Source organism: Nanorana parkeri, unplaced genomic scaffold, assembly GCF_000935625.1.
Source record: "Nanorana parkeri isolate BGI_ZX_2015 unplaced genomic scaffold, ASM93562v1 scaffold311, whole genome shotgun sequence".
Classification (NCBI taxonomy): domain Eukaryota; kingdom Metazoa; phylum Chordata; class Amphibia; order Anura; family Dicroglossidae; genus Nanorana; species Nanorana parkeri.
In genome coordinates this window covers 129,250-141,713 of record NW_017306579.1, presented here as the reverse complement: position 1 = coordinate 141,713, position 12,464 = coordinate 129,250, and the positions used below count along the sequence as shown (strand labels likewise).

General features: G+C 40.4%; 1 protein-coding gene across 2 annotated transcripts; it reads right to left on the bottom strand.

The window, feature by feature from the left end:
- Positions 1-4,034: 4,034 nt before the first annotated feature.
- On the bottom strand, positions 4,035-11,261 carry TLR2 (toll like receptor 2). Of its 2 annotated transcripts, XM_018557932.1 has the most exons (3): positions 11,118-11,261; positions 4,866-6,436; positions 4,035-4,727 (listed from the first exon to the last, which is right to left on the bottom strand). In XM_018557932.1, exons 2-3 carry the CDS (start codon positions 6,418-6,420, stop codon positions 4,060-4,062), a joined length of 2,223 nt encoding a protein of 740 aa, XP_018413434.1. In that variant the 5' UTR covers positions 6,421-6,436; positions 11,118-11,261; the 3' UTR covers positions 4,035-4,059. The 2 variants fall into 2 exon arrangements, with proteins under 2 accessions (XP_018413434.1, XP_018413433.1); XM_018557931.1 differs by having other exon boundaries at positions 4,035-6,436.
- Between the last annotated feature and the right edge of the window lie 1,203 nt (positions 11,262-12,464).

The following is a 12,464-nucleotide window of genomic DNA, read 5'->3' as shown; positions in this document are numbered from 1 at the left end:
GGAGGGCCCCCCCCCCCCCCAATTCATACCAGACCCTTTAGGTCTGGTTGGAATGTTAGGAGGAACCCCCTCAAGTTAAAACACAAAAAAAGTGCATGGGGTTCCCCCCAAAATCCATACCAGAAAAAAACGTAAATTCGTCCAAAAAACGAAATTTCGACCGGACTACCGCTAACGAATTTCGTCCGGATCCGCATTCCGAAACTAATTTAATTTCGGACCCGAATCCGAAAAACGAAATAATGCAAAATCCGAATCAAAACGAAATGAAACTAAACAGATTTTTTGCTGGTGCACATGTCTACTGAATAGGTGTTGTGTGACTTTGAAAAATAGCTTTATTCCTTTTCAGAAGCATGCATTACTCCCCATGTATCAAGTAAGTGTTAACTCTAGTGAGCCTGCCAATAATGTTTTAAGGCCACATGATAATGGGTGAAGTGACCAGATATGTCTACTTTCGGGCCTGAGCTTAACCTCCCTGGCGGTATGATTATGCAGTATTTTTGCATGCCAAAGCGGTACATTGTTTTTCATGGAAATTTATTGTTTTATATTGTAGGCCTGTAATTCTTAGTAAATCTTAGGAATAACTTAATTATAAGAAATTATAATATAATAAATAATTATAAATAATTATAAAAAATTGTAATAAAATAATTAAAAAAATGGTCCAGTAAATGGGAATTCTGGGGGCGCTGCCTGATCCGTATCACAGTCCATAGAGTACCAAGTTTGCACACCACTGAGTTTGGTCGCAGAATCGTCTCTTTCGTCACTTTCAGTGTCTGATGACGAATTTCCCAACGAATCGCTATCACTCAATTCTGGATGGACGTTCTCCAGTTTCCAGGCAGAAAGAACAGTAAAAGTGCAGGCAGAGCACTGGAGAAAGCTTTAGGGACAAAATTGAAGTGAAATGGTTTGATACATAAGTGTAATCATAGGAGATTACATTGTATTGTGTGTATATTGCATTTTTTCACTTTTGAATTTCCCGCCGGCTCTGCCCCCCGCTGTGACGACTAAAAACGAAACTAAAAGTCGGATGCCGGCATCGGCCGGGCGCACACAGCAGAGGACACCGCGGGCTCGTAGGCACAAGGTAAGTGACACTTTTGTGTAATCCCGAGTGTGGCTCGGAGTTACCGCTTTTGGCACTGAAAATTAACCCCCAAACCACACTCGGGAATACCGCCAGGGAGGTTAAATTAAAGTATCCCCCAGAACCACCTACCAACTCCTCCTGAAATTCAATTAGTATTCATCCCTGACTTTTGCAGGGAAAGTGTAGATCGGGGTAGGCAACCTCGGCTGTTGTGTAACTACAAGTCCCATTAGGCATTGTAAGACTTTACGTATGTCAAGGCAAAATAAAAAAAACATATTTAGTACAACCAATCAGCTTCTATCTTCAGTTTGTTCAGTTAAGATTTGACAATGAAACAGAAACGCTGATTAGTTGCCATGCACAGCTGCTCCAGATTTTGTCTGCTCCAGTTCCGATAAATTCCCCTCTGAATTCCAAAGCTCATGAAGTACTGCATGCTTCACTTCCAATGCATTACAAAGAACACAGACCTCTCCTTGTCTCTATAACCCTTCCTTGTACACAGTCAGAGAGCACTGGAAGTTATCTGCTTACAAGAGTTAGACCAAAATCAAGGTATTTATGCAGTTATCAAACAGATACAATAATCTGTTTGATAACTGCAGTGGTTTATTTAACAGACCAAAAAAAAAAAGAGAACAAAAAAAGAAAAGATAATTGTTAGAGTTTACATACACTTTAATATAGCTGCCTTTATCTCTGCATCTACCGATCATTTTCACAAGTGAAGGTTCTTATCATGTGTTCAGTTTGAAATTCTCAGGTGTGTGTCAGGTGTATTAAAGAACCTGAAAAACTGGTGTTTCCAGTGCCATTCAGAGAAATAAGTCACAGAGATTTGAAGCAGAAGCAATGACACTGCTCGTCCCTTTACAATTTGTCCTGTGCACTTTGTTAATTTTTTTTCTTCAAGCTCAACTTTGGGCAGGATTACCTTCACAGCAGGCAAACATTCTCCTTCCTCAGGAGGACCTCACTGTCATGCAGGCATACTTTAATGTCCTGAGAATCATTAACAAGGTTATCCACAGAGGGTGAAGAGTTTGGAGAAGGCAGGAGAAGTGAACAATCTAGGACAACATAGTTGAACTGGAAAGTGAGCTGAATTGGAGAATTTCTCCAAATCAGCTATGTTGTCCTAGATTGGTTACTTCTCCTGCCCTCTCCAAACTCTTCAGCCTTTTGTGAATAACCCCATTAGTTTTCATGCCGGAGAAAGTCCAGTTCCTGCTGAACTTCCTGGCCGCTGTAGATCCTAGCGCTACTGTTTCATCTTTGCCACCCCTCCTCCAGACCATTCAGAAAACGGAGCCTAAGGCTGTGTGTTTTGTGAATGGCCAGAAGGAAAGGGAGTGGAGATTCGACTACGAGGTCTTTGAGACCTGCATCACTTATAGCCAGAGTGGTCAGGAAGTACAGTGGGAGCTTGACTTCCGACACAATGTAAGCTATATGGTTTGCAGGACTTTGAATTATGCTTGCATGTCAGGGAGGTCCTACTAAGGAAGGAGAATGTCTGCATGTTTTAAACTTGTCAGGTAATCCTGCCCAACTTTAAACTTACTTTTGCTGGATACATAGACTTTAACAATTAGTTGCAGAAATCATCAGCTATGTAAGAGGATTTTCACACTGTAGTCTTCAGTGTAAAAATGTACACTTCCCTTAAAGAAGAACCCCACTAAACATTATATAAAACAATCATTTAGAACATAGACACATACTATTATAGCAAAAACCACAATCTTTTCTGTGAAAAAAAAATGTAAAACATAACTTACTTCTAGCAGTGCCACCTCTATCTGCTGGGTGCATATGTACAGATTTCAAGCTCCACCTTCTCCCCCTCACTATGTAAAGGCTCAATGGTAGTACAGAGCCAAAAAAAAAAGGCTGCAGCATAACACAACGGGATAGCCATATTTGACGTGAATATTTTCAGTCAGCAGCCCTGACTATTCTTGCAGACCTTTTTTAGATATTGCCAGCAGAATTCAGAATTCCAAATGGCACACCCAGTTCAGCTTTGGACTAAATAAGTAATGACATTTCCCTTTTTTTTTTTTAAGTAGTAAAAAATATATACAGGTAAAACTCGAATAATTAGAATATCATGCAAAAGTAATTGCAGTAAGTGCTGCAAAAGGGGCCCAAACCAAGTACTGAGTACATATGCATGCTTGTACTTTTCAGAGGTATGATATTGTTCTATGTACAATCCTTGTTTTATTGATTGCATGTAATAATCTACTTTTTTGAGGTTGTGGATTTGGGGTTCTTGGGGTTTTCATGAGCTGTAAGCCATAATTATCACAATTATGACAAATCACGGCTTGAATTATCTTGCTTTGCATGTAATGAGTCTATCTCATATATTAGTTTCACCTTTTAAGTTGCATCAGTGAAATAAATTAACTTTGCACGATATTCTAATTATTCGATTTTCACCTGTAGTGTGTATTGAACCTTACCAGAAGCATGCATTATCATTTTCTGCACCTTTGGTAGTTAAAGAGTTAGAGCAATCACTGGCAATTGTTACATCAAGAGCTTAAGAGCTAAAATATTCATATATTGACCTAATCGCACACACAGAAATCATTACCACATCAAAACACTTGTACAGTATAACACTAGCACATGGCACAAAAACCAGCAAAGTATTAACAAGTCCATCTTAGTTGCTCCAGGCAAGACATGGTTTGACCTACAGACAGAGAATCAGCAGTCACTAAGCCATAATGAATGTTATATAGCATAACAGTCATTCTTGTCATGCATATGACAGCCAATAAGAGCTGAAAATAGCACTTTTTACACCAAATAATACATGTGTGCTTAATTGATTGAGCCTAATGTCATTGTTCAGTATTTAATGCCAGGTATCTGTATGACAGCATACTTTGTTGTTTGTTAATCGTTAGAGTGTTACAACATTATGTTTTCCTCTATGCCTGCAGGTCATCTTCTGGTTGGAGAGCTGCCTTTAGGTTGTCCCAAAAGACTACTTGTTCCTCTTCCTCCGTTGGCCACTTGAGATAGGTTTTTGTATTCATGAGTTTGCGCAGTTTGGCATATCTTCTTGGAACAGTTGACCTTTCAATAGGCTCCAGGATAACCAAAATGGCTGTGTCGTTATGTTCATCAAAAAGACGAAAGTGTGAGAATTCCAGCTCATACTTGCACCATTCGCTTTGTACAAAGTGCTCAGACAAGATGAAGAGGGTTTTGTAGCTTTTTTCCATGGCATCAATTATGTTATCAATAATCGCTTTGCCAGGCACAAAGTCTCGCTTATGAAAGCATATCTTGAATGAAGGTTCTGCATTTTCCAGGAGTGGCAACATCATATTTTCCACCCATTCAGAATCTCGTTCACTATATGATACATATGCATCATAAAGGATTTCTCTGTCCAGTACTTTCAAAGGTCTTCTTTTTGCTTTCAGCCAGGCCCAGGTCATCTTCACGTACCACACAACGTGAAAATAATGGCAAAGCACCAATACAATAGTTATTAGTAATATCAAGATTATGCATGTTAGTGTCACAACTAATGTTTTGTGGCACATTAATAGAGGAAGGTTTGCTTTGTCAATCTGATTGCCTCTGACAGACGTAGGAGAATCACACACGTAATTTTGTGGCCAACCTACAAGAAGTTTATGATTGTTGTGTACAAAATCTACAAACTGACAGGAACAGAAATAATTATTGGCCCTTCCATCCAGTCCTGTTAAATTTGGAAAGAAGTTCAAGTCAGACTGGAAAAAGTCAATGAGTCGGTTTGTTTGAATTATAAGCAGATTTAAACTGGGCAGGTGGGCATCAGCTGGCAGTTTAGTTAATCTGTTATCTGATATGTAAAGCTCTTTTAAATATGGCAAAGCAAATATAAATACTTCAAGATTATTGAAGCTCACATCCAATTGCTCCAAAGTTACAGGAATGCAGTTACTGATATGCCTGATCTGACAATTCGAAATATTTAAGGATTTGAGCCTTGCAGGCCATCTACATAAAGGAAGAGCTGAACTGCTAAATCTGTTTTGACTGAGATCAATGCTGGTTAAAGAAGGTACATGTACTAATGCTTCAGCAACTTTGGGTAGTGAAAGCAATCGATTTTTGCTCACATTTAATGTTTTCAGTGAAGGCCAAGCTCCGAATCCGTCATAAAAACAGGATGTACTTTCCAAAAGCAGGTCCGTCAGGAGATTGCCACTCAAATCAAGGTACTCCAACATCTTAAAGGATCTGGAAAAATTGCAAGGCATCAAAAACACTTTGCTATCTATACAGGTAACACTTTTAATTTTCTGCACTATCAAGTATACAAAACTTAAGTCTGAAAAAACATAGAAGTTTGGTATGTACAGATTCTTGATCACTATGGTGGAAAGTGATGAGTTTTCATCCTTCAGAATTGGAGCACCGTGTCCTGTACCCCTTAGTTCACAATCATCCAAAACAAAGTCTGTAACATTTCTGTAGGTGTGAAGAATTTCTATAAGTCGTGCTGCACTCTGGTCAGTTAGCAGACAACTTTTGTACATTAAAACTTTTGCAGTAGTGTCATTCAGGGCTACAAAGGATTCTACATCTTCATTCAGACTGAAAGTCATGTTCCTGATTTCCAAAACAATAACAGATAATGAAAGATCTGATATTATGTTCGGCAATAGGGGTAGATTTACAGTAAGGGTAGCGTGTCCTATAGATTTTACTGTCCTCAGTGTGCCACTTGTATATTGCCTGAGATTTGAAATATTTAAGTATAGGTTATCTAAGCTCAACAAACCATCAAAGTCATGCCCATGGAAAGCTTCAAAATAAGGATTTCCAAATTTCAAATCCTTCAGTGAGGACAGAGTGGAAAAAAGGGAGGTTTCACCAAGTGAAGTATATTGGTTACCCAGCAAGTTTAACCGTTTCAAGCTTTGAAGGTGTCCAAACCAAGTAGGCAACATGCTGGTTAGTTTATTATTAGATATATCCAGCTCTTCAATATTTACCAGTGACTGAAAAGCATTTTGGCTGATAGAATGGATATCATTGTTGTTCACAAGCAGTACTTTCAACTTGTCATATGGCTGTAAATCTGTGTCTGTAATCTCCTGAATTAAGTTGTTAGATATGTCCAGCTGCCGCACTTGTCTTGGCAATGTGGAAGGGATAGCAGTCAAATGTCTCGAGGAGCAATTACAGAAATTCATGTCATCACAAAGACAGGCCTCAGCTTCATGTAGTGAATGTGTTACAGCCACCAATGAACAGATCAAGCAACACCTCCATATGTACCCAATCATTCTGATGTTGAAGCAGCTAAGAAAGACAAATAAGTACAAATTAGATTTGTTAGAACATAGATTTGCAGTAGACTAAGTTTGATATTACAGTTAGGGCTACAGTGGAACTAAAATGCTTATCAGGCCACACTCTGGACTCAACCATTGACTGACCTCTTACAACTGTTTATCCATTACCACTGCCATTGTAGTAACCATGAGGCTGCTGGGTTTAAGGCTGAATGGCCAAATTGTTAAGATTGCCCATTAGTTGTGCTACTATTTTCAGGATTGCCTGTTTTCTTGCTTGCATAATGTCATGACTGCCTGTTTGTTGCCTGCAAATTGTCATAACCGCCTATTTGTTTGCCATGTATTGTCACTATTTTCCATTTCCTGCCCATGTATTATTAAAATAGTGCATTTGTTACCTACATATTCTTACAAATGTTTGTTTGTAGTGTATGTATGATCTGGAATGCCATTGTAATGCCCTCCATATTGGTTTGAAGAGATTTATTTTCACTTCCTGTCGTGTCTTCACTACAGGAAGTAAATAGTAATCATCTCAATAGGGGACACAAAGGGACTGCACAAAAGAACAAAAAAAATATTGGCTTTAGAAATTCTTTAAGACTCCTGTAGATTTATTGCCAGAATTGGGAGTCTTTTGTGGATACTAATTAAATAAAAAGTTGAGGCTAATTTTTATAGACAGGCAATGGCCATACCCACTGACTTAAAATAACTTTTTTCACTTAAAGGATAGCGGTAGTAAATATGTAATAAATACAGGCATAATGTGTTTTTCTTTCTGCATATAGACTTAACCCACCCTTACCTACTCTTGATGCATACTTGCCTGACTCCCATGGCTGCAGCCTGTAGCAATCTTCTTGCTCTAAGCCATACCTGCACAGTCAATACTCATAAAAGTCTATGGGAATGTAATGCATTGATGGCAAGAAAATGTCATCAGAAGGTGCGGAAGATGACTACAGGCTACATCCACCAGATTCAGTTAAGTATGCATCTGGGGTGAGGAAGGGTGGGTTAAAATTCTTAACATTGCTATGTGGCCAGGCTATAGATATTCTAGTATTTATAATACACTTGCTTACAAAACAGGAAAAAGCTTTAAAATAAGCGCCTGCTGACATCTCTAGCTGCAGACACAGTGAAACAATTCATCCTCAGTTGACAGCAGATGCACTGCAGTTTTGTCTCTTAAAAGCTTAGCTCACCCTGTTTCCTTCTCCCAGCATTCAATAAGCAACCTATTAATCTCTAATAAAGACAAGGAGCAGGCCCTCTGGGAGGAGTTTTGCATTTGCTGCCGAGTTGGGCTTCCAGCAAACTTTGCATGTTCTCTATTCACCCAAACAGAAAATGTAGGGGCAAGGTCGCCCAGGTGTTAAAATCCCCATAATGCTTTGGCTGACCTGTGAACTCTGGTCAAGTGCAACATTATAACCAAAAATGAGGCTGGGAAAGTATGCCAGCCCCTCCCTTCAAGAGTCAACTCTTCTAGCATCCTTTTGTCAGTGTGTGTTGGAGTTAGAGAGGGACAGCTGACAGAGCTTGGTGGGGAGACCCAGTTTGTGCTACTTGTACAGTGCTAGTATTAGTATTAGTACAGATTTATACAGTGTTATATTCAGTGTTGCATATTGCCACGGCTACATTATAGTAAATTGCAGTATGGTGGGCTGCATAGAGTGAAGTGTACCCTCTATATTCAGTGTGATGTTCAGTGACATCAGAACTCCGTTATTGTGAATTGCATTGTGATGTAACTGTGTACCACCCAGTGCATTCAGAGTAAAGAGACCCAACAGACCTGTTTCGGATTTTTTCCGGGTCAGCAACAAGTTTTGCTGCAGTTCCCCTTTTTTAAGGATATTTTTTAGTTTTAGTTTTACACAAAAACAAAAAAAGATATAAAAAAACAAAAACAAAAAGAAGGATTTGCGTACTGTTGTTTATGGCTGGTGTTTGGGGTTTTATGTTTTCTTTTTGGGGGAGGTATATTTTATTGTTATATTACTTTGATTGGGTCTTTTGTTCTTTTTGGGTCAGCAGCATAAACTTGTTGGTGGCACACACAAAGCTGCCCTTTGTTAGCACATCACCGCACTCTCTTGCAGTTCAGTTTACTGCACAAAATCCCCACAATGTCAAGTGCACCAAAGCAGCACATCTTCAATTTGGCCCACCAACCATTACCATCTCCTGCTGCCCCACAACCCATTACCATTTCCTGTATATAATGATAACTGTATAATATTTCTTACTTCTGTCTTTAACATTATCCAAAGCTATTTTTATTTCTAGTTGGAGGGCAGAGGAATGATGGGAGCGTAAACCTTCTGATAGTTGTTAGATCTGTTCTGTTTACTACGTCAAACGTTCAACTGACTATTACTGCTAGGTAAAATATCCTGTGTCACAGCAAAAACGACCTCAAATCTCAGACAATTTTCAATTTAAAATGTATTAGATATGGGTGCTGTTGCCTTATGTAAAATTTTAAAAATGTATTACAAATTCAAATGAAGTGATGTGAAGATACGGTGTCACTGATGCTGCCTCCAGGAATCGTAATGTTCGCCGCTTATAGCTCAAGTCATCACTGTGGCATGTAATTTGAAAAACTGGTGTTGTCCCCTTGTCGCCCTCGAAGTACCATAAAATAGGGGTGCCATATACCCCAAACTGTATTTTTTTTATGCCAAGTTCCCCATGGCCTTTGTTTGACAATCCCTTGTCTATTAGCCTTGAAAATAGAGAGAATTGATTTTCAAGATTCGCTTGACTTCGTTAAAGTTCACATTTGGCAAACTATTCAGCGCATTCACTAAAGGCACCTGCCAATTAAATCTAGGGATGCACCGATACCGATACTAGTATCGGTAGCGGTGCCGAGCATTTGGGCAAGTATTTGCCCAAATGCTCCGATGCCTGGTCCAATTATTCCGGTATCAGGAAGCAGGGAGCCGGGAGCGAGTCATTACACGCTGCCCGGCTTCCTGATTGGCCCAGGAAGCCGACTCCATGCTCCCTCGTCACCTGTGACGAGCGAGCATGGAGCCGGCTTCCTGGCCAATCAGGAAGCCGGGCACCGTGTAATGGCGCGACGCCCGGCTTCCTGATTGGACAGAAAGTCGGCTCCATGCTTTCTCGTCACATAGTGAAGCATGGGGACGGTTTCCCTACTAATCGGGAAGCCGGGTGGCGAGTCATTACACGCCACCTGGCTTCCTGAATGGGACTTCCGGTATTAGTATTCGGTATCGGCGAGTAATGGAAACAAATTATCGGTACTCGATACCGAGATACCGGTATTGGTGCATGCCTAATTAAATCCTAGCAAGGCAACCCTAGCAAGCCAATCACTATTTGTTGTAGAACATGTAAATATTTGAATGTCCATATGACCACAGTCCTATTTTAAGGGGGGGCTACTTTCCCCAAAAGTGCACTTTTCTTTTGCTCTTCCTATTACATTTTTAAGATATACAAGTAACCCCCTAAGGGTTGTACTGCATTTTACTATAAAAGCCTTACTTCCTCACCCAGTTTCACAGATTTCTGGCCTTATTAAAACCTCTGCAACACTACAGTGCACAACTACTGCTTATGGGAATGGGGGGAAATATGACATCCATCCCTTTGGCAAAGCTTCAGTCTAGCAGCCAATAGCTAGGCCCGAGCACTGAGACATGACCAAGGGAGTGATGTCACCACTCTTGCTGGTCACAGATGCAGCTGATATCAGTGCTGACTGCGACCGAGAGGCGACGAGGGAGCACAGGCAAGGTGAGTATGAGTGGGTCAGGAGGGACCTTTGCAGAGACACTGAGGTATAGGGTATCTTTGAAGCATTACATTTTTAATTTGTCTGTCTTGTTCAATGTTAGAGTTTAATAATAAACTCAGTCTAGGTGTGCCAGTTTGGATATGCATTGTTTAGGCACTATGCAGTGTCTGGAATTCCAGGTTCAACATTCTTTCAGCTACAGCAGGGGTAGGCAACCTCAGCTGCTGTGGAAATACAAGGCCCCTGAGACATTGCAAGACTCAGACTGCCACGGGGATGACTGCCAGAGGGAAAGGAATGATGGGGTTTAGCAGCTTCACCACAGCTTGAGTGCCGAGGTTGCCTACCCCTGAGCTACAGACTCAGAGATTTAAGGCGTTTTTCAACTTTTGCAGCCAAATTGGAGAAAACCCCACTACTGTATATGTTTGTTATTTGTTCCCATTTTATAATTGGGCTGCAAACGTGGACATGCACTTTAAATACAAAAATTGTCCACAGATGATTACTGAGCAATAGAAGCAAGAATTACATTGAGTCTCAATCTGTGTATTAGTCTATAACCCTGCGATTTTGGTTCACATGTGACAGGTCTGCTTGAATGTGAAATATGACCGGCTGATATGGGCTACATACCTATTTTTACTTACTAGTTTTCACGCATCAGACCCAAAGTGAATAAGATCTAGATCAAAGTGAAACTGATGAATTCAGAAGTAGGATCTGCACAGCCAGGCAGAGCAATATTACAGATCTAAACACAACCAGAACTTCTTTTTCTCAGCCGTCTTGTCTCTTTGTGTTTATAAAACACACATTCTTTTTGTTACCTTGAACTCTGATAGCACAGAAAGTTCTGTTTTAGGTAGAAAAGACTGGAGAAAGATAGAAAACCAACCTGCAAACTTCTACGTAGAGCTGCTTTTCTGTATGCGTGTGCTCCCAGGGTGATTGTGCACTGAAGATGACGGAAAGAGGTTGTGAAAAGTCAAAGCCTGGCACTGGTACAAGTTCTCAGACACAGACAAGGATCTTGTTGCAGGGCTGAGCTGTAACCCTCAATTGTGGGCGGAGGGTAGTCAGTGTGGATTTGTTATGATGGGGAAATCCCGGTCTTCTGAATGTTTTCCTCAGCAGTATGTATGATAATGCATAGTTTTACTGCTGGCCATTATGATCAGAGCAAGGAAATATGCTGCTGTTAACATTATGAGTTTATTGACTTTCTCCTGCACAGTTCATAAACAGAACTATTTGCTTGCTTGTTAATGAACTGGGAGCAGCAGTGTATACAATGCTCACATTATGGGACTATGACAGCCTCATTGCTTGCATATGCTCTGTTGTTTAAAATGAAATATGCACTTACCTTTAATCCTCATGCTCTGGCTGTTGGTCCAGGTCCTGCTGTGAGCTGGTCTTGTGCTGTAGCCTGTAAAAGAGAGGTACAGGCGTGTTAGGTTCAGTTGGAGCCGACGGAGCATCAAAGCATTTAACCCCCCTTAAATGCTTATATGTGTCCTGGTCTTTTTTCAAACCCAAACCGTGGTGGCTAGGTTTCTTTGTTATTGCATTGTTTGTTAATCTGTTTTGAGTCATTGCATTTGGAGGCTTGTTTTATTAAATTTTAACTTGAGTCGTGTTGGCTGAGCTCTTTCTTATAGTTTATATATTAATCTTGAGTTGATTTAAGTGATAGGTTTTGTTTGATCAATAAGGGCACGTGCCAATTCAATTCCAAAATCAGTCTTTGTCTTTGTTTATTAAGAATGCTTATTATTATATGCGATAATATGTTATAAAAAGGTTGCGCTGCCTATAGTCCCATGTTTGTGACTGTGTCTGTTTGCCAGCTAAATGTACATTTCAACATTTGGAACCGAAGATACCTGTCAGAAGAATCTTTCTATCTTGATACTTGATATTGAAGGTTTATAATAAAGCCCGTGACACACTGCATACGAAGCCGTGCAGAGCAAAGCAAAGCTGTGAGGCACGGACGTTCGCATGCAGTGTGTGAGCTGAGCGTGGCCAGATGAAAGACTGCATCTTCAACCAATCGGCTCGCGCGAATAACCGAATGGATTACGCATCCTGATGTGCGGGTTTATACGCGTGAGCCGTTTGGCTGAAGATGACATTTTTCAACTCGGCACCATCAGCTATGTAGAGCGCTCGAAAGCTGACGTGACGGAGTAAAAATGACATGACGAACTGCACGCGAAGGTCTGCGCACCACCGCTCC

Coding starts and splice junctions, on each gene's coding strand:
- TLR2 (XM_018557931.1), bottom strand. CDS start 6,420: ATGATTGGGTACATATGGAGGTGTTGCTTGATCTGTTCATTGGTGGCT.